The sequence below is a fragment of the Coregonus lavaretus genome, assembly GCF_964263955.1.
Source record: "Coregonus lavaretus genome assembly, chromosome: 14".
Lineage (NCBI taxonomy): Eukaryota > Metazoa > Chordata > Actinopteri > Salmoniformes > Salmonidae > Coregonus > Coregonus lavaretus.
Genome location: NC_140001.1, coordinates 6,602,894 through 6,630,083, shown reverse-complemented (window position 1 = coordinate 6,630,083; position 27,190 = coordinate 6,602,894). Strand labels below are relative to the sequence as shown.

The 27,190-nt window shown below is 44.9% G+C and overlaps 1 protein-coding gene across 1 annotated transcript in view; it reads right to left on the bottom strand.

The window, feature by feature from the left end:
* Nucleotides 1-27,190, bottom strand: part of bmpr1ba (bone morphogenetic protein receptor, type IBa) — a 146,133-nt gene that overhangs the window by 22,413 nt on the left and 96,530 nt on the right. Inside the window, exon 2 of the mRNA XM_084176647.1 lies at nucleotides 18,415-18,726. Coding sequence (XP_084032773.1) covers nucleotides 18,415-18,493 — 79 coding nt within the window. The 5' untranslated portion in view covers nucleotides 18,494-18,726. The remainder of the gene's footprint in view (nucleotides 1-18,414; nucleotides 18,727-27,190) is intronic.

The window sequence follows — 27,190 nt, the reverse complement described above, 5'->3', positions numbered from 1 at the left end:
AGTTACACATCATTACTCTTCTCTCCCTCCACACGCCCTCCTCATCCAGCAGCAGACCCCTCTCTCCCCCTCTCCCTCTCTCTCTCTCTCTCTCTCTCTCTCTCTCTCTCTCTCTCTCTCCTCCCCCCCTCATGGAGTCATTGGGCTTTGTTTGTCCAGGCCGGTGGCGGCAGGTGAGGGATCCCTGCACCCACACAGCTGAGGAGGTGGAGAGGAGCAAATGTTCGGGGAGAGATGAAAGAGACCGCCACTAACCTCTGACCTTCCAAACAAACCCCTCCCATCAATCATCCGCATCACCCATCTTACCAGACCCCCCCCCCCCCCCCCCCCCCAGCACTGGTTGGGACAGGAACAAGTGACCATCAGACATAGAGAGAGAGAGGGGAGAGGGAGAGAGGGAGGAGAGAGAGAGAGAGAGAGAGAGAGAGAGAGAGAGAGAGAGAGAGAGAGAGAGAGAGAGAGAGGAGAGAGAGAGAGAGAGAGAGAGAGAGAGAGGGATGAGAAGGAGAGAAAGATAAAGAGAAAAAAGGGGGCGAGGGAGGAGGAGAGGGGGAGAAAAGGAGAGAGAGAGAGAGATAAGAAACCACTTCGAAGAGTGAAGCTTCCTCTGAGACTAAAGGAATTGGGAAAGAAAGAGTTGTTCTAGGAGGCAGCATTCAATGATACTGAAAGCTTTAGCAACACATTTGTTAATATTGTAGGCATTCCTCAATGGATCCCCCAGAAGCATGAGCACTAGGTAACTACTATACAACTGACAACCTTTTGACCAACAAACATCCGAGGGAGCGATTGTGTAGCTTTGATTGACAGCAACTAAAGGGCTCCAGAACTTTCCAGAGCTCATTCCAGAGCAGACGAGCCCCTCAATGTTATTCCTTTGAGCCATGAGAAACACAAATCATAGAATAGTGTGAAAGACATCCAGCTGGTCTCTTCATTATACGCCTCCTGCCATCTGGGCTGCTCTTCACAACACACACACACACACACACACACACACACACACACACACACACACACACACACACACACACACACACACACACACACACACACACACACACACACACACACAGCAAACCAACACAAATCACACAGGAGAGTGAATCTAGGCAAGACACCCACCTACACAACCTTTTATGGGCAAAGAGGACACAGCCTGAAGAGTACAGCCTTCTAAAAGGTTGCCTGAACCAAACGTCTTTGTGGCATACGAAAGTCATAGGCGTTTCAAGTGAAAGTGTTGTCGTTGAGTTTTGCCCAAGTGATACAACGGATGTTTAAAGAATTATTTGAAAGGCTACAGCCACTCGTAACTGGCAGAGAGATCAGTGAGGTGAGGAATCTATCTGCTGCTGTCTGTCACTGCTGAGAAAAGCCACTTGGGTTGGAAACAGAGCTAGCCACGGCCCCGATGGCTATACGAGTTGGAAAGATCTGGAAACAGGCTAAACAGAAGCACCTAACCAGAGGGAAATACAAGACTCATATTATGTAAATTCTCAGATACTTTAGTGATGTGAAATAATACAGAAAGGAATCAGGGTATTCCAAAGCAGATCAGAGCAGGACTGCTGATCTAGGTTGGGATTCAAGTCAGTAGGGAGATCAAACCTGGACCTTTTTCTGACCACAAACTGAAGGTATACTACAACTCCTCTACAAACTCCTAAACTCTGAGTCGCTTCACAAACACGGCAGCACACAACAAATACATCCACTTCAAATCAAATACAAATACTGGTTTCCACTAGCCACCCCCCGAGCTAGTGCACTCCAGCCAAATTATCCCAGCTCTGGTGAATGGCACCATAGATATGTAGGAATGTCAGGGTCCTCCCGAAGGCAATCCAATGAGGACAATACTGGCATGCAGGATGACCTAAACGGAGAATAGCCAACGTAACCAGGAATAGAGCAACTTTAAAACCACCCAAGGGAGAACATACTATTCATATCCACTGAGCTTAGTGAAGGTGGCAAAATACTATGTGACACAACCGCATAGCTATCAACAGACACACAGGCATGAATACACACAAGGACGCATGCACACACACACACACACACACACACACACACACACACACACACACACACACACACACACAGCCTCTATAGCCAAGCACTAACAGTAAGGCTTTACTCAATGCTAAGATACCATCAGACCAAATTGTCATGTCTACTATGGAGAAGATATTTACTGCAGTAGCCGAAGGAGTACTTTCACATACTGGGTGTCCACAAAATGGCACCATCTTCCCTATCTAGTTGACCAGGGCCCATAGGGGGCTGTACCCTCCCTGAAAAGAAGCTCATTTCCCACAGATTTTTTTTTATTTTTATGAATGAAAATAGAGTACAGGTCTCTCAGTCAAACAAACAAACCCTCCATGACACACACACACACACACACACACACACACACACACACACACACACACACACACACACACACACACACACACACACACACACACACACCTCTGATGGAACAAACTAAAAAGGAAACTAAAACACATTCTAAGGATAATAAACAATCTTTAACCTCATTTTTGCGTTGAAAATGAAGCGACGCAAGAATCGTTCCCATCATCTCTCCACCACTCTCTCAAATAAACAGTCGGGACAGCTGTTCTTTCTCCTGACAACCCATTCCTGAAGGTTTTAAACATGTTCATTTTCTTCCCCGAGCTGTTTCGAGGTCCCACTTCAAGCACCAATTCACTGCTTTGGAAACATCAAATAAATACTCCAGCTTCAAATAAACCTTGGAAAAACTCTGTCAAGTTCAGATAGGGAAAAAGACAAGAAGGGAGGAGTTGTGTCTCCTTAGTCATATGCCATTTATCAGACGCTTTTATCCAAAGCTTTTATCGTGGTTTGGATCATTATGAGAAGACAACAATAAGACATAAGGATGTCATACATACTTGACAAATGAATGAATGACAAATCAGTGTATAATAAGCTCAGGGTTGAAGCTTCTCTTACTTACAGATCTAGGATCAGCATCCCCTCCCCAAATACCAACCTTACCTATTATAGAGTCCCACAGTGGAGGTGACATAATACCCATAAAACCTAGCGGTCAAACAGGGAAATGGTTCCAATCGTTTTTCACCATTCATTTTTCCCATAGGGGATTTTAGAAACACTTAAAATAAGGGCTGTGTTTCGTGTAGGTTTACCCTGGTGTGACGTTTTAATAACCATGTAAATCTCTCTCGGACAAGGTGACTTTTATCAATATATTCGGCTCTATTTACTCACAGATATGAAAATGCTAATTAGCATCAAAGTAGACATCATGCAAGACTACAAATCCCTGCAAGCTCCTGCACGTCATCTCTGGCTGGCACCTTTGCTAAGAGGTACATTTAAAGAAATGTAGCCAATATATTCATTACTACATTAATCTAGCATTAGATAGTTAATCCATAGATTCTTACCTTTGCCTCGATTCGGCAGTCTCGTCCAGATCATCATGGCATTTGTAGTTCTTTATGATAGCCACAATAGCAGACATTTTAGCATTTAATTTGTTGGGGGTAAATACAGGCGAATATATTCATAAAAGTCACCTTGTCCGAGAGAGATTTACACAGTTACCAAAATGTCACACCAGGGTAAGCCTACACGAAACACAGCCTTTATTTTAAGGGTTTCTAAAATCCCCTATGGGAAAAATGAATGGTGGAAAAACGATTGGAACCATTTCCCTGTTTTATGGGTGTTATGACTCATATTGTGGTACTCTATAGGGGGAAATGTAAAACTGGCCCAGGAACAGCATCTAGGGGCAACTTCACCCTACTCCGTATCATAAGGCATTATACCTGTCGGCTTGAAGTGAAGTGTTATCTAAAAGTTTAACTCTCAGAGCTAGACCAGGGGGAAAAAAAGAAAAAAAGATTTACATTACATAAAATAAACATGAATATTACTAACATATTTAAACTAATTGTGGTCAAGGGATCAGTGGAATAAGTTTAGAGGGTGTAATACAATATAATATAATGTAATATTATTAATCTACATTAATGTTTTTAACCCTGGGCAACATGGGCCTGGGAGGCACAGGGATATTGGTATCCACAGTACTCCACCGATTATACATTTTTCAACTCGATACTTCTTGTATTCCCCCAATTTTTTTTTTTTTTACAGAAATGCACTGTAATTTAAGCATTCAAACGGCAACATTTTCTCTCTGTCTCATGGCAAAACGTGTAGAATTGCAGGATATTAGCTTGAAAACAAAACATTTTTTAAAGGTCCTTTAAAATGTTCCTTCCCAGGGCTCGAGACATGGTTCATCTGGACATGCACTACCAAAGGCATAGTGGAACTCCTTGTATGCTATTTGTCATCTCACTGGAGTTGTGTTCTGATTATGAGGGGGTCCCCTGATGAATCTGCTGTCACAAAAAGGGGTTTGAGAACCCCTGATCTAGACAGACAGTGCTAAGGTCGAGGGCAACTCAACAACAGTACTAGTGGATATCCCATAGAGTAGGAGTACTGATCTAGGATCAGATACCCCTGTCCATGTAATGTTATTCATTGTGATCTAAAAGGGAAAACTGATCTTAAAAATCAGCACTCCTACTCTTGATACATACGGCCTCGCCCCCTGGTCAGTTTAAATACCCTCTTGTTGGAAGAGTTTTTTAACCGAGAGCCTGCTTGTGCTGGAGTACACAACATCAGAGAACCATGTCCAGATTGACTTAGTCTACGTCTAATCTATCACCACTAACACAGCCCATTAATATGCTGTAGAGGAGAGGACAAGACATGTAACAGACAATGGCTCAAGTGAAGGAACATACCAGTGAATCAGGGCCTGTATTCACACATCGTCTAGGATCAGTTTAGCCTTTTAGATGATAAGGAGGAACATTATATGGAAAAGGGGGACCTGATCCTAGATCAGCACTCCTATTCTGTGACACTTGATACATATACGGCCCCAGGAGATGTATAAAGATAGAGGCTGGAAGTAGCAGCATTTGTTCACAAAATTGATCTGGTCTGAAATATCAGTACCAGTCATTAGCTTTCCCTCTGTTTGTTGTGATGGTTTTAATCCCCTCTAGCCTCATTCTTTATGGAAGTGGTTTGAAAGCATTAGCCTTTTTCTCAAACTGCCCTTTTCAAACCATAACAAAACAATCCACACAAAACCGGGAGCTTATCTTTCAGGACACCTCTTGCCCGCAGGGCAGTAGGAATCATAGCTTGCTTGCTTTGTCAGCTGTGCAGGTACTGCCTATAATGATGCTTATCTGAGTAATATCTCAATTGGACTGCTCTTCAAAGAGAGAGTCTGTGTCCCAAATGTTACACTATTCCCTATCTAGTCCAGTACGTTTGACCACTATTTTTGACTAGGGCCCATAGGGCTCTGGGCAAAAGTAGTGCACTATATAGGGAATATGGTGACATTTGGGACACATCCAGAGGCTCTGAAAGGCCTGGGTAGCTAAGGACGGCAGGGGGAGGGGGGAGGTGTGTGTTTTGGGTGGGTGGTAATATTACTGCTAGCAAGTGTTTATTTCCCAGACACTCCGAGGACAGTGGAGCCGTAGTCATCAACACACGCTTAAACAGCCATTTTCCATCCATTTACGGCCTGCGCTGTTTCCCTTCCCATTCACGCAGTGTGAACTGTGTGTGTGTGTGTGGGGGTGGGGGGGGGGGGGGGGGTGTATTTGTGTGAACAGTGTGTGTGTGAACAGTGTGTGTTCACACACACAGACGGCAGCGGGGGCCGGTGAGTTAGTGTTTACAGTCCCTCTCCGACCCACTGTCTCCCCCTGTGATTACTTTCCCATTTCCAAACTCACATATCATGGCCAACGGCTCCAGTCTGCCTCTGCTCTATCTCACTGAACAAACACTGCGTCTTTTAGCTGCTCCGACGCACCTACTTAAGGTCCAGTCCTCGTGGTCACTCCCCAAGCTACTACCGGCTACCGGTACCAACTGCAGGGGACTGTAATTCACTCAAACGTTTGACATGCCTATTTACTCAGTTAGTGGTATGCTTATTGGTTGTCTTGTGTATGACTTTATGATGACGCACTGCGCATGACTTATAGGCAGATCATATCTAGGAACATCTAGTCCTTATAGGCAGATCATATAATATGACCTGTTTTTGATATTGTATGACATCACATTTTATGTATGTGTTCTGCGAATGTACCAAACTGTAAAAAACCTGAGCCGAAACCTAAACGGAGCCTTGTTGGCTTTGAAGAGAATATGATGCTGTCCTGATGTGCTGTACCTTCTCCAGCAGGTTAAAGAGACACAACCCTCTTTAATGTAATTACAACCCCATTTACTAGAGAAGGTTTAAAGGTTCCTTGGGGTGAGCTAAAGTCAGGACACACAACTCATTATGTGGCTAAAGGAGTAGTGGTGTTTAGGGGGAAACAAGGTTGAAAGGGTGGGACTGTATGAACTAAACAGAGGTACTTCCTGGAACAGCGAGCGGAGAGAAGACACCAGATATCTGACTAAGTTTTCACCGCCACCGGGAATCAGCAGTAGAGTTTTTGGCTTCCCAAATGGCACACTATTCCCTACATACTCCATAGGGCCCTGGTCAAAAGTGCTACGCTGTATAGGGAATAGGTTGCCATTGGGGACGCACACTTTGAATGTCCCCTTGGCCGGTAAGGCGATACAACAGCAACATGACACAGCGTTACCCTTGCAGTGCCTTAGACCGCTGCGCCACTCGGGAGGCCATTTGCTTTATTTTCTGTCTGGGCAGGTGTACATTTCCATTTAATTCATGAGATCTTTTTTTGGGGGGGGGGGATATTTTTAAAATAAATAAAAATCATCCAAAATCATTATCAATACAAACACTGAACCTACTGTGTACTGACCTTGACTGGAGAACCTAAACACCTGAAGAGAAACGGTTACATTCAGAAAAAATACTAGAGGGAGCGAGAGAAGGAGAGAGAGAGCGAGAGAGAGAGAGAGAGTGTGAGGGAGAGAGAGAGAGACAGAGAGAGAGAGAGAGCGAGAGAGAGAGAGAAATAGAAAAAGAGGGAGGAAGAGCGTGAGAGAGATACGGAGAGAGAGAGAAATACAATGAGAGCTGGTGAGCTCCCATGTGAGCAACGTTTTTTTGGACGGGGAAGAGAGAGCCCTGTCCAAGCCAAATAGGAAGTGTCAGGTCCGGACAGCTCCGGCTCTGGGAGGAGTAACTGAGCCATGTCGAGGAGAAAAGGAATAATACGGAAAGCAGAGGGGGAGGGGCGTCACTCTCAATGTTGAGTCTATCCATCCACTACCACCATCGCTCACCACCTTATGCTTTGATAAAAAAAATCACATTCTGAATGAGAGTCCCGAAAAGGCCTTGCGTACTCATATTGATGTGAGCGTCCAACACTACTTCCCAGAGTCCTTGTTTTTGTTTTGTTTTGCATTGCATGAATTGGCTAGTAAAACCATGTCCAAAACGCATTCCCTATATCAACCTACCCCTTCCCCCCCCTCACCATAAAGGCATTATTGTCTTCCCTCTCACCCACCAGTGCTCTCCTGTCTTCCTCTGCTGACCAGTGATGCCCTAACTAACACCGTCTGCTGCTTTCCACGTCTATTTGTCCCCTTGGTATTAAGCCTGGAAGTTGCCCTGATCTTGGGTCCGTTTTGCATTTCCCCAAATAATGGTTAAGGTTAGGATTGGGGAAGCTGATCCTAGATCTGTACCTAGGGGACATTTCATCCAGGAGAAATAAGCCCCATCATTTAGTAGTCTCCCATCTCTCAACTAGTTCCTGATTAAAGGGGAGATTTGTATAGATCCCACAGAGTAGCCTATAGTAAAACACTCCCACAGAGTATCCTATTGCAAAACACTCCCACAGACCAGCCAATAGCAAAACACTCCCACAGAGTAGCCTATAGCAAATCACTCCCACAGAGAATCCAATAGCAAAACACTCCCACAGAGAATCCTATAGCAAAACACTCCCACAGAGAATCCTATAGCAAAACACTCCCACAGAGAATCCTATAGCAAAACACTCCCACAGAGTAGCCTATAGCAAAACACTCCCACAGAGTAGCCTATAGCAAAACACTCCCACAGAGTAGCCTATAGCAAAACACTCCCACAGAGAATCCTATAGCAAAACACTCCCACAGAGTAGCCTATAGCAAAACACTCCCACAGAGAATCCTATAGCAAAACACTCCCACAGAGTAGCCTATAGCAAAACACTCCCACAGAGTAGCCTATAGCAAAACACTCCCACAGAGAATCCTATTGCAAAACACTCCCACAGAGTAGCCTATAGCAAAACACTCCCACAGAGTAGCCTATAGCAAAACACTCCCACAGAGTAGCCTATAGCAAAACACTCCCACAGAGTAGCCTATAGCAAAACACTCCCACAGAGTATCCTATAGCAAAATACTCCCACAGAGTAGCCAACAGCAAAACACTCCCACAGCAGCCAACAGCAAAACACTCCCACAGAGTATCCTAAAGCAAAACACTCCCACAGAGTATCCTAAAGCAAAACACTACCAAAGACTAGCCTATAGCAAAACACTCCCACAGACCAGCCTATAGCAAAACACTCCCACAGACCAGCTTATAGCAAAACACTCCCACAGACCAGCCTATAGCAAAACCCACACTACTCACTCTGCCCCTACACAGATGGTAATGCGCCGCCGCAACCTTCGCTCTCTCTCTCCCACTACTCTCTCCTCTTCCATCCTATCATCTCTTCCCTCTGCTCAATCCTTCTCCCTCCAATCTCCTGATTCTGCCTCCTCAACCCTCCTCTCCTCCCTTTCTGCATCCTTTGACTCTCTGTGTCCCCTATCCTCCCGGCCGGCTCGGTCCTCCCCTCCAGCTCCGTGGCTTGATGACTCACTGCGAGCTCACAGAACAGAGCTCCGGGCAGCGGAGCGGAAATGGAAGAAAACTAAACTCCCTACCGACCTGGCATCTTTTCACTCCCTCCTCTCTACATTTTCTTCATCTGTTTCTGCTGCTAAGGCCACCTTCTACCACTCTAAATTCCAAGCATCTGCCTCTAACCCTAGGAAGCTCTTTGCCACATTTTCCTCCCTCCTGAATCCTCCCCCCCCCCCCCCCCCCCTCCTCTCTCTCTGTGGATGACTTCGTCAACCACTTTGAAAAGAAGGTTGACGACATCCGATCCTCGTTTGTTAAGTCTAATAACACTGCTGGTCCTGCTCACACTGCCCTACCCTATGCTTTGACTTCTTTCTCCCCTCTCTCTCCAGATAAAATCCTGCGACTTGTGACTGCAGGCCGCCCAACAACCTGCCCGCTTGACCCCACCCCTCCTCCCTTCTCCAGACCATCTCCGGTGACCTTCTCCCCTACCTCACCTCGCTGATCAACTCATCCTTGACCGCTGGCCATGTCCCTTCCGTCTTCAAGAGAGCGAGAGTTGCTCCCCTTCTCAAAAAACCAACACTCGACCCCACTGATGTCAACAACTACAGACCAGTATCCCTTCTTTCTTTTCTTTCCAAAACTATTGAGCGTGCCGTCTTTAGCCAACTCTCTTGCTATCTCTCTCAGAATGACCTTCTTGATCCAAACCAATCAGGTTTCAGGACTGGTCATTCAACTGAGACTGCTCTTCTCTGTGTCACGGAGACTCTCCGCACTGCTAAAGCTAACTCTCTCTCCTCTGCTCTTGTCCTTCTAGACCTGTCTGCTGCCTTTGATACTGTGAACCATCAGATCCTCCTCTCCACCCTCTCCGAGATGGGCATCTCCGGCGCGGCTCACTCCTGGATTGCGTCCTACCTGACCGGTCGCTCCTACCAAGTGGCGTGGCGGGAAGCTGTCTCCGCACCACGTGCTCTCACCACTGGTGTCCCCCAGGGATCGGTTCTGGGCCCTCTCCTTTTCTCCCTATACACCAAGTCACTTGGCTCTGTCATATCCTCACATGGTCTCTCCTATCATTGCTACGCTGACGATACACAACTAATCTTCTCCTTTCCCCCTTCTGATAACCAGGTGGCGAATCGCATCTCTGCATGTCTGGCAGACATATCAGTATGGATGACGGATCACCACCTCAAGCTGAACCCTGGCAAGACGGAGCTGCTCTTCCTCCCGGGGAAGGACTGCCCGTTCCATGATCTCGCCATCACGGTTGACAACTCCGCTGTGTCCTCCTCCCAGAGTGCGAAGAGCCTAGGCGTGACCCTGGACAACACCCTGTCGTTCTCCGCCAACATCAAGGCGGTGACCCGCTCCTGCAGGTTCATGCTCTACAACATTCGGAGAGTGCGACCCTGCCTTACACAGGAAGCGGCGCAGGTCCTGGTCCAGGCACTTGTCATCTCCCGTCTGGACTACTGCAACTCGCTGTTGGCTGGGCTCCCTGCCTGTGCCATTAAACCCCTACAACTCATCCAGAATGCCGCAGCCCGTCTGGTGTTCAACCTTCCCAAGTTCTCTCACGTCACCCCCCTCCTCCGCACACTCCACTGGCTTCCAGTTGAAGCTCGCATCCGCTACAAGACCATGGTGCTTGCCTATGGAGCAGTGAGGGGAACGGCACCTCTGTACCTTCAGGCTCTGATCAGTCCCTACACCCAAACGAGGACATTGCGTTCATCCACCTCTGGCCTGCTGGCTCCCCTTCCTCTGCGGAAGCACAGCTCCCGCTCAGCCCAGTCAAAACTGTTCGCTGCTCTGGCACCCCAATGGTGGAACAAGCTCCCTCACGACGCCAGGACAGCGGAGTCACTCACCACCTTCCGGAGACATTTGAAACCCCACCTCTTTAAGGAATACCTGGGATAGGATAAAGTATTCCTTCTAACCCCCCCCCCCCCCCAAATTGTAAAGTGGTTATCCCACTGGCTATAGGGTGAACGCACCAATTTGTGAGTCGCTCTGGCTAAGAGCGTCTGCTAAATGACGTTAATGTGCCCTTGAGCAAGGCACTTAACCCTAATTGCTCCTGTAAGTCGCTCTGGTTAAGAGCGTCTGCTAAATGACTAAAATGTAAAATGTAAATGTAAAACACTCCCACAGACCAGCCTATAGCAAAACATGGGATATGTTAGAGTTTCAACAGCAGCTGAACCCTAAGAAGATGATGAGGACCGGTAATCTAAGGGGGTGTACGTTTCAGGATGTAATGCCCCTTAATACCTAGCCCCCCCCCCCCCTTTCCTTTCCCTTTCCCCTGGTTATTAGAGAGCCACAGGTGCTCCGGGCCCCAGCCTCCGGCACGCTCACCCCAGGGCAGCCCTCCTCTCTCCCGGGGCCCTGGGCTGGCCAGCGGAGTTGCACATCTGACCGGCTGGGTGTCAGGTTCTACTGAAGGGAACCCGAGACACATCCTGTCAGGAAGCCACTGGACCGGCAAGCTCTGAGGAGCACAGAACAGCACCCTCACTTTCCTCTCTTTCTCCCTCTTTCTCCCTCCCACTCTCTCCCCCCTTCACCTTCTCTCCCCCTTTTACCTTCTCTCCCTCTTTCACCTTCTCTCCCTCCTTCACCTTCTCTCCCTCTTTCACCTTCTCTCCCTCTTTCACCTTCTCTCCCTCCTTCACCTTCTCTCCCCCCTTCACCTTCTCTCCCCCCTTCACCTTCTCTCCCCCCTTCACCTTCTCTCCCCCCTTCACCTTCTCTCCCCCCTTCACCTTCTCTCCCTCCTTCACCTTCTCTCCCCCCTTCACCTTCTCTCCCTCCTTCACCTTCTCTCCCTCTTCCTCTCTTTCATTCTCTCGCTCTCTTTTTTTTCTCTGAAACAATCCTTTGGAAGTGTTTATGCCTCTGTAGCCAGAGTGGTAGAATAATGGGGCTTCATAAGGGAATAAGACTGCTTCCCAGACAACCTAAATGACCTGTTGACAACAACACAAGGACAACAATATGAAGTAGCATTTGCATTGTGATTACTGTCATTTCTTCTAATAAACAATTACTGAATTGCTATGTAATGAGGTTATAAATAAGGTGATCCGGATTTCAGCAGTGGGTGGGACACTTCGGTCTTAGAGTATTTGGTTGTTTATAAAGCTATGGTCTAACACCTCGGTTGTTGTTTGTCTGGAGATTTAGTAGAATTCATTCTGTAGTTTATTTTACCGTTTTACAATTTAAGAGATTATTATTAGGAAAGTTCCATGTGAAAGCTAACACCGCTATGCCAAACAGATCAACTCAGCTCAACTAAAACCGGTCTTACTTTAAGGAAAAAACACTTTCATAAAAACTCAACACAATAGGATATTTTGGACATTTTGCCAAAAAAATAACAGTACCTCATTAACATGCAGTGGCAAAAGCAAAGCCACTACAGTCCTTTGAATATGAAAACGGATCCTATGGTGCCGTTTCCACAAAGGACAATGAAATGTAAACTAACCGCTTCCTCTCCAAAGTCACATCGCAGGGCTAGTCTGACACTGGCCTTAAGGTCACCATAGTTTTGTGTCGTCGCCATCTTTCCCTCGCTCTTTTTCTTTTTGATAAACGAAAAGTTGTGCTTCTGGGCCCGTATTCATAAAGAGTCTCAGAGTAGAAGTGCTGATTCAGACCAGGTCCCTCCTGTTCTTGTAGTCTTACTCATTATGCTTTAAAAGTCTAAACTGATCTTAGATCAACACTCCTCCTCTGAAACAATTAATGAATAGGGGCCCTGCTCATTCACAGAGGAGACAATAGCATAGCTGAGACATGCTCAAGGCTAAAATGTTTAGAATGACTCTCCTCAGACAGGGGAGACACTCGCCTCTCTCCTCAGACAGGGGAGACACTCGCCTCTCTCCTCAGACAGGGGAGACACTCGCCTCTCTCCTCAGACAGGGGAGACACTCGCCTCTCTCCTCAGACAGGGGAGACACTCGCCTCTCTCTTCAGTGAATTCAGTCGACTACCTGAAGGGATAGGGAAAACATCTCTCGTTCTCTGTAGCCATTCTCCTCAAACTCTCAAGTCTTCACATTTCACCAGGGCAAAATATTTTCTTTATGACTCACGTTGAACTCTATAGTCATTTAAACCACTTGTGTAACTGTGTGCCAACCTGTGGGAGGCTGATGATGACTGGCTGGTGGCATGGGTGAATGGTATTGGCTGACCTGCAGGGGGTGCACTTATGTAGCAGTAGTAGTGCTTTCCCATGCTCGTCCTCAAACATCACTGTGACCCATATTTATCTTGTTTATACCTTGTATAGCATTTTTCTATATGTTATGTGGGGGATTGTGCTGTTATATGTTTCTTTTATATCTTAACGCCTTTTGCAACAACTGAATTCCTTCTGGAGAAAACATTCTATTTGCATCCCTGAATAGGCTGCTCTTGTATTTCACGCCATTTCATTTTCAAAGCCCTCTCACCTGACAATAGTTTAGGTACATAAGTAGCTAAAATAACAGCAGCATGAAACGCCATTGTATTTCCACAATATTAGGACTGAATCAACCCTAGCTTGCCACTACAGTCCTCCCTCTGAAGCTACAAATGTTGATGAGATTTGAATAAAGGAATGTTGGTGATTCAGTAGATCGAGCCAATGAGCAATCAGTAGCCTGCTGCATTGAGCCAATGAGCAATCAGTAGCCTGCTGCATCGAGCATATGAGAAATCAGTAGCCTGCTGCATCGAGCCTATGAGCAATCAGTAGCCTGCTGCATTGAGCCAATGAGCAATCAGTAGCCTGCTGCATCGAGCCAATGAGCAATCAGTAGCCTGCAGCATTGAGCCAATGAGTAATCAGTAGCCTGCTGCATCGAGTTAATGAGCAAAAACAGTAGACTGCTGCAGCGAGCCAATGAGCAATATGTAGCCTGCAGCATCGAGTTAATGAGCAATCAGTAGACTGCTGCAAGGATTTAGTGAGATAGAATCTGCATTCCAAACTGATGATAGTAAAGTTGCTTACTGTATATAGTAGTAATGATAGCAATGACTACATTAATGATAGTAATGGCTACATTAATGATAGTAATGGATACATTCATGATAGTAATGGCTACATTAATGATAGTAATGGCTACATTAATGATAGTAATGGATACATTAATGATAGTAATGGATACATTAATGATAGTAATGGCTACTGTTCAGACAGATAGCTTCCTGCCACTCTTGACACTATCCCTCCATGATGAAGTTAGAGTGTGAGAAAGAGAGAATAAAGAAAAGGCCAAGAAGACAGGCAGGGGAAAGGGATAGTTCAACTAGTCATAAGAGTGTATAAAAACAAAAGAGGAGATGGGGGATGCTTACATGTCCATGCTACCCATCGATTTAGTCTATCTAGAGTCAAAGACACATTTCAAGGGGTCTTGGTTGAACTCCCATTTTAAATCGGTGAACATCTGTCTAGTTCTTTGCAGGGTGCTCTACAGTCCAATCATTTGGACACAGGGCCTTGAGTGTAGAAGTAAAAACATTTAACCAGTTTCATGTTTGTATCCTTAACAAAAGCTTAACCCTTCCCTTATGTTCCGGGTCAATTTGACCCAGAACAGAGTTTGAAATCGCTAAAATCCTAAATGTATGTTTTTTTTTTTAACCATAACCCTTCATCTTCTTTCCTAAGTATGAGTCTCAAATTTGTAAAAAATGTAATTTAAAATATACATTATTTTTTTGAAATTGACCGGTACACGAATAGTGACATCCATAATTTTCGGTGTAAATTTGACCTGCAATTTGATCTTGACCTAAATAACTTTTGAATGGTGTGTCCTAGAAACAAGCACAGGAATGGTGAAGCCAGGCTGAGGAACACTGGTCTGAAGTCAATTTGACCTGCAATTTGACCTTGACCTTTGTGCTAGAGACAAATTGTATTCCGCGAAGTATGATCCATCCATGATGATCACAAGGATATAAGTATGTTTGGTAACACTTTATTTGGACAGCCCATCTGTAGATGCTCTACAGACTATTAGTTACATTTCATCTATCTATCTACTAACCCAACCCTAGCTCTAACCCTAACAAGCAATTGCTTACCAACATCCTATTTCCATTGATCATCCTTGAGATGTTTCTACAACTTGATTGGAGTCCACCTGTGGTAAATTCAATTGATTGGACATGATTTGGAAAGGCACACACCTGTCTATATAAGGTCTCACAGTTGACAGTGCATGTCAGAGCAAAAACCAAGCCATGAGGTAAACAAAATTGTCCTTAGAGCTCCGAGACGGGACTGTGTCGAGGCATAGATCTGGGGAAGGGTACCAAAAAATGTCTGCAGTATTGAAGGTCCCCAAGAACACAGTGGCCTCCATCATTCTTAAATGGAAGAAGTTTGGAACCACCAAGACTCTTCCTAGAGCTGGCTGCCCGGCCAAACTGAGCAATCGAGGGAGAAGGGTCTTGGTCAGGGAGGTGACCAAGAACGCGATGGTCACTCTGACAGAACTCCAGAGTTCATCTGTGGAAATGGGAGAACCTTCCAGAAGGACAAACATCTATGCAGCACTCCACCAATCAGGCCTTTATGGTAGAGTGGCCAGACGGAAGCCACTCTTCAGTAAAAGGCACGACAGCACGCTTGGAGCTTGCCAAAAGGCACCTAAAGGACTCTCAGACCATGAGAAACAAGATTCTCTGGTCTGATGAAACCTAGATTGAACTCTTTGGCCTGAATGCCAAGCGTCACGTCTGGAGGAAACCTGGCACCATCCCTATGGTTAAGCATGGTGGTGGCAGCATCATGCTGTGGGGATGTTTTTCAGCGGCAGGGACTGGGAGACTAGTCAGGATCGAGGGAAAGATGAACTGAGCAAAGTACAGAGAGATCCTTGATGAAAACCTGCTCCAGAGAGCTCAGGACCTCAGATTGGGGCGAAAGTTCACCTTCCAACAGGAAAACGACACTAAGCACACAGCCAAGACAACGCAGGAGTTGCTTCAGGACAAGTCTCTGAATGTCCTTGAGTGGCCCATCCAGACCCCGGATTTGAACCCGATCGAACATCTCTGGAGAGACCTGAAAATAGCTGTGCAGCGACGCTCTCCATCCAACCTGACAGAGTTTGAGAGGATCTGCAGAGAAGAATGGGAGAAACTCCCCAAATACAGGTGTGCCAAGCTTGTAGCGTCATACCCAAGAAGACTCAAGGCTATAATCGCTGCCAAAGGTGCTTCAACAAAGTACTGAGTAAAGGGTCTGAATACTTATGTAAATGTGATATTTACATTTATGTTTTTTTTTTTTTTTTGGGGCAGACATTTCTAAATATCATAAAATGTCATAATTTGATTTATTTACGACTTTGGTAAAGTAATCAAACATTTCTCTCTAAATGTTGAACCATTGGGTGTCGATCAACTCCTGGGAAGAAAATAGGACATTCTCAGCTACTAGAAAATACATTTTGGGAGGTTTAAATCATATATCTATATTGATGTATTTACTGTACAGGTCAAATTGACCTGGAACATAAACGGTGTAGGCCGAATCCAACAGAAGGGAAGGGTTAAAAGCTGACCAGGTCATTGGGGTTTCATTTCATTGATCTAAATAAATGTATGCTTCATTTATCTGCTGATAAGAGTAACCCCAGACTAAAGAAAACTGGAATATGTTACAAATTATTACCCAGGAAGAAATAATTGAATATCAGCAAATACAAAATAACTCACCGAGTTAACTACAATACTAAATGAAAACAATGTTGGTTTTGTATGGATTCTTGCTGGTTTGCACTACTAAACAGTGTAGTCACCTACTTAATGCAAGTTGTGGATTTTCTTACATTTCAGCACATGACAGAAGTATAACATACAGAAAGCAATACTTTATGGACATCCATACATTATGCTGAACGGGTATGACTACTTATGTTTATTTAACATTACAGAAACCAAACTAAGCCTTTTCACCTGATAGGCTCTACATAGAACCAGACACAAAACACAAGGTACCGTACGTCTATAAATGCAGTTTGAACGCATTGTATCTCTTCTATAAGAAGCACAATTTAGAGAAATTGGTCAACAATTTTCAGGTTAATTCTATTAGATTGAATACTCCTTAGGACAACGTCTGGTTTTTGTAGAATGTGTGATTTTTAGATGATGTGCCCTCACTGCAACCCTGTGTGTGTGTGTGTGCACATGCATGAGTGTTTTGTGAGTCTGTGTGCATTCGTGTGTTTCGTGAGTCTGTGTGTGTGTGTGTTTTGTGAGGCTGCATGTGTGTAGGTGTGTGTGTGTGCGCGCGTGTGTGTGTGAGAGAGCTCAATCACTGTGTGCCCTGGCAGAAGGAGGGTTGAGTGGTTTTTAAGCTGGGAGTCCAACAGTGTGTCAAACAAGTGGGATACAGCTGCGGATCCCTGCCTGGCTGTCCGACTGCTCTGGGATGTATTCATTAGTGCAGACCGTAGCAAAGCATTTAGTTATTTATTGGACAAATTCAGGTAGGTCCCTCCTTGTTTCTGCCCGTTTGGTTCCTAATGAATACACCCCCATCTATCTGCCTCTGCCAGGGACACTGAACGATGCCTTACACACCACTAAACAAACCCTAACTCTAACTAACATGGACTAAGAGCAGGCTGCTCACTCACATTTCCCATAAAGCTATGTTACTGTAATCCACTACAATTATGTTACTGTAATCCACTAAAATTATGTTACTGTAATCCACTACAATGACTACAATAAATAAAAATAGAACGATAGACCAAGCAAGAAAATACATTAAATTGATAAATGGCTTGCAGCCTATAACCCTTGCTTTGAAGATTAACCTTCGTCATAACGACCAATAGAATTTCCTCATTTTTCTCTAAATTCATCTGTTACTGTAATCCACCAAAACAAAGTCTACTTCCATTCAAAAAAGGTTATATTCTTGAATCTAGATGTTGAAACAATATTATATTGCCATGTGTTAAACCGTTATTTGTGTGAATATAAATGAAAAAAGTTGTCCAAGTAAAACCTAACAAAAAAGTGACACTTTTTTCGATCCAAGGCCATTGAAATATAGAGGAAAGACCAACTTTGATACCACCAAAATGAGAAGGGAACTGAATACCACGTTGTCGTTGTTTAAAGCATGCAAGGCTAATGGAACTGTGTATTCTCTATGACTTTAAAGCATTCCACACCTGGACTACTGTACTGTACATGTCATCCTTAATGTGTAAAATATCACCCAACATATTCCAATCCAATGTATAGTGTGACCAGTCTGAAAGTGTCAGGTCCCTTAGCACGGATAGTAAACGTTCTGTTCCCCAGCCTGAGTCCCCCCTGGGGACTACCCCTAACCCTAGGGCTGAGGAGAGCTGTGTGGGAGAGAGTACGTGTGAAAGAGAGAGCGAGAGAGAGAGACAGAGTGTACGGACTAGTGTGTTGGTCTACTCAGTAGTACTCACCGTAGGTCTGGTAGCGCAGAGACAACAGTCCAAGCAAGATGAGATGGCTCCAGTGTGCTCCTTCCCATAGCACCACCATGGTGTCTCGACTGCTAGTCGGGCTACAGATGAGGGGGGAACTCCCTCAGGCTCCGGCCTCCGCACAATGTCTCAACTCCCTGGTTCTCTCTCGCCCCCCGTGTGTGTGTGTGCAGAGGCGGAGGAATGAGCGCATGTGTGTATCTCCTCTCTCTCCACGGTGTGAGAAACTCCACTCTGTACAACACACACAGCAGCCTCAATTACAGTTCCTGCTCCACACTGACTGGCCAGCTGTGAGAGAGAGAGAGAGAGAGAGAGAGAGAGAGAGAGAGAGAGAGAGCGATAGAGAGAGAGCGCATTAGAGAGAGAGCGATAGAGAGAGAGAGAGAGCGAGAGAAAGAGAGAGCAAGGAGTTAAGTTTCTCTCACAGTGCAGTGTACTAGCGGGGCCAGGGCCAGCCCTCTCTCCCCTCCCCGGACTCCTTGTGGATAAGACAACAAAGCGGCAGCTGATCGCTCCTGGCCGGGCTGGAACCCCCACCACTAACCCTGCTCCTCCGCCTGCTCCTCTCACACCTCCCTGAGCTTCTGTTGCCCATGGAGAAGAGGGTAGGGTCAGGGGTTGGGGAGAGGAACAAGGGAGAGGAGGGGGGAAGCTAAAGGGGTAAGCTAGTGAGGGCAAGAGAGGGGTGAGGACATTCTTGTCCTCTCAAAACAAGCAGAGGACCCGCCAGTGAGAATCTTTGGCATCCACAGTTAAATAGTGAAGCAAATGAACAGGAGGAAATCTCAGTGGAAAAACAAATGGGATCTTCTGTCTCTTTGGTTGATCCCAGTTTGGCTTGACATCGATAAATAGACTAGGCATTATTTTCCCCCTCCAAATTATGTTGTGTTTTGTCAATGTGTGCATATATTTTCATCTAAACATAATACTACTTCAGTCTACAAACTAAAGTCTTGAATTCAAGACAATTGACACACACACACACACAAATATTGTACATAACAGCATGCATAAACCATTCATTCAATCAATCATCCTACATAAATATATGACATTTTAGAGAGATTGACTATAAGAAGATTAATGGTGGGCAGGGAAGATCCATCTGTATCTGTTACTACAGTGTTCCTACAGTGTGTTGACATGAAGATCCTAACCTTAACCATTAGTGGGGAAAAATGCCAAAACGGATCCAAGATCAGCTCCAACAACAGAGCATTGCTCCCTGGTTCAAACACTAGGCTACATATTAAGCCCCTTCAGAGTAGCTATAACTGAGATGACATCATCTCTGCCAAAAAGCATTTCCAATAATAAAGAAATGGAGTGAGACAGTAATAGGTCATTTCCTTTTCCTCTTGCCTGTAAGGCATTTACCACACAGCTACTAACGACCTCGCCCCCTCTGACACGCACGCCCTGACTGTGTGCGCCAGCATGCTTGCGCCCCTGTGTGCTTGCAGACGTGCAAATGTGTGCACATGCAGGCCTGTGGATCCGAGGGAGTATTCTGTGAAGGCTGTTATGGCATTAACTGTTACTTTAGACCTCACTGTCTCTGACGAGAGAAAAGTGAGGGAAGGAAGCCAAGAGAGGTACAAAGCACACCAACAGGCGCCCAAACTGCCCCTCAGTAAAAAAACAAACAACAAAAGCAATTCACAAAAGAGGAGGACAACACAAACACCCAAATGTCTAGTGAACTCTCGTTTCTCTTCTATTCCTGTCTATATTTGTTTTTCGGTTCATTCAACTACCAGACTTCTCTTCTTTTTACTCGTTGGTCATTAGCGGCTAACAATGGGCACCCTCTTTCTAAATTACTCTACAAATAAACAGTCCCGCCCTCCCCTCTTCTCCGTACCCCTCTCCCTTACTTGGGGTCCCCTAAACTCACCCCCTGTTATCTCCACCCTTCTCCACTCAATCAAAGTGTGATTTCAAGCTTTGTCCAGCCCCCGAAAGGTTTCGACAAACTGTGACGAGATTTCCTCCTTTCCACCCCTGTTAGCGGAGCAACGTGTGTGTGTGTGTGTGTGACTGTGTGTGTGTGACTGTGTGCAGACGAAGAGGTGTGCAACTTATTTGTGGCGGTCAGGGGTGATTTGTGGTCTCACTTTGGCAGTGTAGCTGTCAGGGGTGATTTGCTTGAGGCGCAGGATTACATGTGAGGAGGAGGACCTCTTTTCCAAAACACTGGGACACTGGGTACCCGCCCCGCCCTCACATACTGTCCCTCTGAAGTGCGGGGGCATCCATCAAGGGCCCAGCATGAGGGCAGACGGGCTGAAAGGGCCCGCAGAGGGGTTGGGGGAGGAGAAGAGGAGGGGATGAGGGTTGGAAGGGCTGGAGGGGGGGGGAGCTTTTGTCTCTGGCTGGCTTAATAAACTCCCACTCTACTCTCTAGGGTCATCTGCTGTCCAATGGCTCCTGGACTACTGCTGACTGGCGGCACTGATGGATTTGCCCCTCTTGAGAAAGCTGGCACTTGTTGCTCCCATTAATATGCTAATGCTATTTAACCCACATTAAAGGGTCCCGTGTTCAGTTCTGTGTTCCACCACGGGCTGCTAGTGGAATTTAAAAGACCGTCATTGTGTGGCGTTACATAACTTTCTGTGCTGTTCTGTTTGAAATTCTTGTTCAAATTGGTTATTGATCAGCCAAAGCATTGAATATTTTTGTTGGTCTAAATCTTTACCTCGCTCTGTGTGTGTGTGTGTGTGCGTGCGTGCGCGCTTGTGTGTGAGAGAGAGGTGTATATGTCAAAATTAAACAAATGGAATGCAATCAAGAATATTTCCCCTTTTCACAACACTAATCTGATCTTTCCCCTTATCACAACACAGACCTGATCTTTCCCCTTATCACAACACAGACCTGATCTTTCCCCTTATCACAACACAGACCTGATCTTTCCCCTTATCACAACACTGATCTGATCTTTCCCCTTATCACAACACTGATCTGATCTTTCCCCTTATCACAACACTGATCTTTCCCCTTATCACAACACTGATCTTTCCCCTTATCACAACACTGATCTTTCCCCTTATCACAACACTGATCTGATCTTTCCCCTTATCACAACACACACACCTGATCTTTACCCTTATCACAACATTTACATTTTAGTCATTTAGCAGACGCTCTGATCCAGAGCGACTTACAGTTAGTGCATACATATTTTTTTTCATACTGGCCCCCCGTGGGAATCGAACCCACAACCCTGGCGTTGCAAACGCCATGCTCTACCAACCGAGCTACACGGGACTACAACACTGATCTGATCTTTCCCCTTATCACAACTGTGATCTCAGAGTGTGAAATTACGATTTGAGACAGTTTAGCTGTTAAGCATGACTGTAAGTCGCTTTGGATAAAAGCATCTGCTAAATTGCATTTATTATATTAAACCACGGTCCCCACTGCTTATTCTCTCTCTCTCTCTCTCACACACACACACACACACACTCTCTTAAAATTGTTACAATGTCCGAATACCCATACTAGCATACTACATACTTAAACTACATACTCATTTCAGCATTTCATAGTATAATTAATTCGTCTTTTCCGACTCACGTGTTTGACAACAGCTGATAATCAGATAAATTGACGTGCTGTACCAAAATGAACAAATGACGGGAGTCAACTCAATCGCGCATTAGATTATGCATTCGGAGTACTATTTTCGAAATGTCACATCCTATAAAAAACAGTATTTTTTCGCATACGCTAGCATGGGTATTCGGACACGGACTATAATTTATTAAACTACATTTATAATACATTTCCAGAAATCTAATTTAAGCAAAGGGCTTCAATGGTTTCTCTCTCTCACAGCACTTACATACACTACATGACCAAAAGTATGTGAACACCTGCTCGTCGAACATTTCATTCCAAAATCATGGGCCTTAATATGAAGGTGGTCCCCCCTTTGCTGCTAGAACAGCCTCCACTCTTCTGGGAAGGATTTCCACTAGATATTGCAACATTGCTGCGGGGACTTGCTTCCATTCAGCCACAAGAGCATTAGTGAGGTCGGGCACTGATGTTGGGCGATTAGGCCTGGTTCGCAGTCGGCGTTCCAATTCATCCCAAAGGTGTTCGATGGGGTTGAGGTCAGGGCTCTGAGCAGGGCAGTCAAGTTCTTCCACACCGATCTTGACAACAATTTCTGTATGGACCTCGCTTTGTGCACGGGGGCATTGTCATGCTGAAACAGGAAAGGGCCTTCCCCAAACTGTTGCCACAAAGTTGGAAGCACAGAATCGTCTAGAACATCATTGTATGGTTTAGCGTTAAGGTTTCCCTTCACTGGAACTAAGGGGCCTAGCCAGAACCATGAAAAACAGCCCCAGACCATTATTCCTCCTCCATCAAACTTTGGCACTATGCATATTGGCAGGTAGCATTCTCCTGGCATCCGCCAAACCCAGATACGTCCGTCGGACTTCCAGATGGTGAAGCGTGATTCATCACTCCAGAGAACACGTTTCCACTGGCGGCGAGCTTTACACCACTCCAGCCGACGCTTGGTATTGCACATGGTGATCTTAGGTTTGTGTGTGGCTGCTCGGCCATGGAAAACCTATTTCATGAAGCTCCCGACGAACAGTTATTGTGCTGACGTTGCTTCCAGAGGCAGTTTGGAACTCGGTAGTGAGTGTTGCAACCGAGGACAGCACTCTGCAGTCCCGTTCTGTGAGCTTGTGTGGCCTACCACCTCACGGCTGAGCCGTTGTTGTTCCTAGACATTTCCACTTCACAATAACAACACTTACAGTTGACCGGGGCAGCTCTAGCAGGGCAGAAATTTGTCAAACTGACTTGTTGGAAAAGTGGCATCCTATGACGGTGCCACTTTGAAAGTCACTGAGCTCTTCAGTAAGGCCATTCTACTAACAATGTTTTGTCTATGGAGATTGCATGGTTGTGTGCTCGATTTTATACACCTGTCAGCAACGGGTGTGGCTGAAATAGCCAAATCCACTAATTTGAAGGTGTGTCCACATACTTTTGTATATACAGTGTGTACTTAATTTGTAAAACTAACAAACAGTTTAGCATAATCTGCCTAAATCCTTTATATTCAGTTCCCATTTCCATTGCAATACATTGAGCCTAGCTGAAGAGCTGCTGCAATCAGCCAGGGGCAGATCCCAGTGTGCTCCAGTAGATTGGAAAGTAATCACGTTGATGCCACCCTATATTCCGTATGTGGTGCCATCAGGGCCCATGGGGTCAGAGGAGAAGGCCAGCAGCTCACCTCTGACCCCAACACGGATTTGAACTTGATTGACCTTTCACCTTTCAACCAAACTGCCACGAACCGGAGCGAAAGAGACCACAAGAAGCAAACGGCGAGCAGAAGGAATCCAAGAGAGAACACAAGCTCTGTCTCTTTCCCTCCTCCTCTCTCCGTCTTAATTGCATTCCATCAGTTCAGAGCTGGCCGCCGCGGCGGACATTGCAGGTTTGATATGAAGGAAAGGCTTTCTTGGGAGTTAATCCCTATGGGGCCCTGTTCAAAAGGGCACTTGGTCAAAAGTAGTGAACTATATAGGGGATAAGGTGATATTTGGGACGCAGCCTAAGGCAGACACCCCAGAGGAGTAATAGGAGGAGTAAACACATTTTCCATCACCTTTCCATCTATTCCACAGACTGCCAGAGCCTAATAACTCAAACACTCAAACCCAAATATCTCCCTTTCTTGGAAAATGGCAAAACAAACAAACGTCTGGATAGATTTAGGGAGGGCATTCCACAGAGGAACCCGTGCTGCAGACCACTCACAAAAATCAGGGATGTAAACTGGTGAGGACACAAAAAGGTGATAAATCAGTGAGAAGTGAAAGAAGAAATGTTCTATTTTCAGAGAATAACAAGTACATATAGTACTATTATTATACATAATAGTACATAATACACAATACTCCTAACCTTCCAAACCACAACAGACAGATACAATAGTCTGCTTGGGTACGGGGGAGTTGGGCTCTTTGGTCTGCGTTTAAGGTTTATCATGACATGCAATGATCCTCTCAGTTTCCCCAGACAGGAATACATAGGGCACAAGAAAATACTTTTTTTTTTCGGTTTTGTTTTTCCAGGTTTAGAATTTGTCAGGTTTTTCAATCACAAAAACAAAAAAAATGAACATCTTGTGTTAGGCTCATTAGCTTGAAGGGGGGTCCCTCGAGGCACAGCGGTTCTAGTGTTAATTCAAATGCGCACCAGGAAGAGACTGTTGCGTTTGGCTAGCGGTGTTTCTGTAGTGGTTCTTGTAGTGGTGTTTAATGTGATGGGAGAGTTTGCAAAACAAATGTCCCCCCGATTGATCCAAATCATCATGATGTCATTCTGCCAGGTAGGCCTACTTTGCAGTCAACATTTCATTGGGAAGGTTTTTTTGGGGAAAGCCTTTAGAAATGATCGTTTCTGCTAACTGGCAACACAGATGTTACTTGTTCAGAAAGTTGCAGGAAATACGAATCACTGATGCACTCTTTTCATGAATGGTGAGAAACAAGTGCAATTTAAACTTTTTCGAGCTGAAAGACTATGCCCAGAGCTTACCCATGATGTTGCACAACAATTTAAATCAATAAGTTATTGTTTTAGTCAAAGTATTATATATTTGGGCTTGAGGTGACAAATCCGAACTGCCCACTTCGTGCAAATCCATGTGAATGCGGTGTCTTTTCCTATGATATGACATTAATTATTTTCAGCCAACGTTTAACTTCAGGTCTGGGTTTTATTTGAACGTTACCACCCACCAGCATGGCATTGTTTATTAAATCAGAAACAGCTGCAAAGTTATCCCTCTTCGCGACTGAGATGAGCCAAACAGCCCTGTGTCCACTTGGCCACCTGAGCCATGGAGGAAATTAAAATAAGGGGGTGCAAACGTATGTTTATGCTCCTTCACCTTTTTACCAGAAAATGGTCATGGCTTTGCTGTACCGCAGCCGAAGCCTGCCAGCAGCCTACCTACCAAAGATTGCACCATGTTCATTACAATGTAGAAAAAAACGCATATCAGCTCTCTTTCAAAAGTTACCCATATTACCGGAGCTTCATCGTATTCTTTCTAACTATTTCCATGGCGGATTCACGGCCGCAATTTATGGAAGATGCCAAAACTATAGTCAAAAGACAGGCCAGTGGTTTTCATCTGTGGCAAAGTTTTCCCTAAATCAAAGTTTATGACAAATCCAGCCATAGAACCAGCCATAGAACCAGCTGGCTCATCTTTTAGAGATCATTTAATGGCCAAAGCTATTGTTAAATGTTCTTGGCTAGCCAAGCAATGTGTTGCTTGCTATCTAGAACTGGCTAGCGAGCTAGCTAGGATTATTTATAGCGAAAAATTATCATATTTTTCCCTCCTGCAGTGAGTCCTTCTGGTCCCCAGCCAATGTAAGTAGCCTTTTGTATCATTTGGCTAGCTAGTTCCCAATTAAATTAAAATGTGTTCATGAACATTAACCCCTTATTTATTATTCATCTTGTATGGAATTGTTTCAGTGACTCTGTCTCCACATTATCCAATTTGTGAGTCTGAAAATGGACACTGGAGGTGAAGGAATCTGCATTTTAAGTAGGCGTATCAATTTGATGTTCAAAGACATCATTTTCAAATACAGATGTTAAGTGGACAGTGGTCATTTGTAAATTATATTTTTGTGTTTCAGATGTGACCTTCCAGTGACTCCTATGCCACAATTCAACAATGGACCAAGTTATTTGAGCAAACAATTAAGATTATTGAAAGCACTCTTTTAGTTGTCAGTCATGTGTCATTCATTCAAACTTTTCAAAGTATACCATTGTCAGGGCGACGTTTATGCTGTGAGCGAAGTCAAGCGCAGGACACCGAGCTACTGGCAGACGAACTTTACTTGCACAGTAATCAAAAATACAAACAAAACCTCCAAACAGGGAGGAACAAAATACGCATACACACGAACACTGCCGAACCTCACGGAAAACAATCACACACAAAAACCAGTGAGAGACAGGGGGTTGCAAAGGGAATACAATGTAACATAATGGGAAACAGGTGAAAACAATCAAGACAAACTAGACAAACACCGAAACATCGATCGGTGGCAGCTAGTACTCCGGAGACGACGAACGCCGAACCCTGCCCGAGCAAGGAGGAGGAGCAGCCTCGGCAGAATCCGTGACAACCATAGCATTCTATTGTGATTTAAATGTTGAACTGTGTGGTTTTATGCAATGAATTTGAATGTAGCTTAGCTACAGTATGTAATGTAAAAAGCAACATTTTCCATTCATTAATTATACTTGGCAATGATGGCCTCTCTCAATAGCAAGGCTATGCTCACTGAGTCTGTACATAGTCAAAGCTTTCCTTAATTTTGGGTCAGTCACAGTGATCAGGTATTCTGCCACTGTGTAGCTCAGTTGATATATGTACATTTAAAGCTTAAACATATTTAGATATCTGTAATTTACATATACGTACAGTTATGTATGGGTGGTGGGCTCCTTTAACTACTTTTCAAGAAGTTCAAAACATTGAACTTTCTGTGCGCAGTCCAGCGGTTCAGCCAATGACTTGGATATGAGACAATTCGATATCAACACAATTATACCTTGTAAATGTCTATTTCTCGAAATGACATTATTTCAAGCAATATTGGACAGGTAGCTGGCAAACGTATTGATCAAGCTTTCTGGAATGGCCCCCAGAACTGAAAACAACACA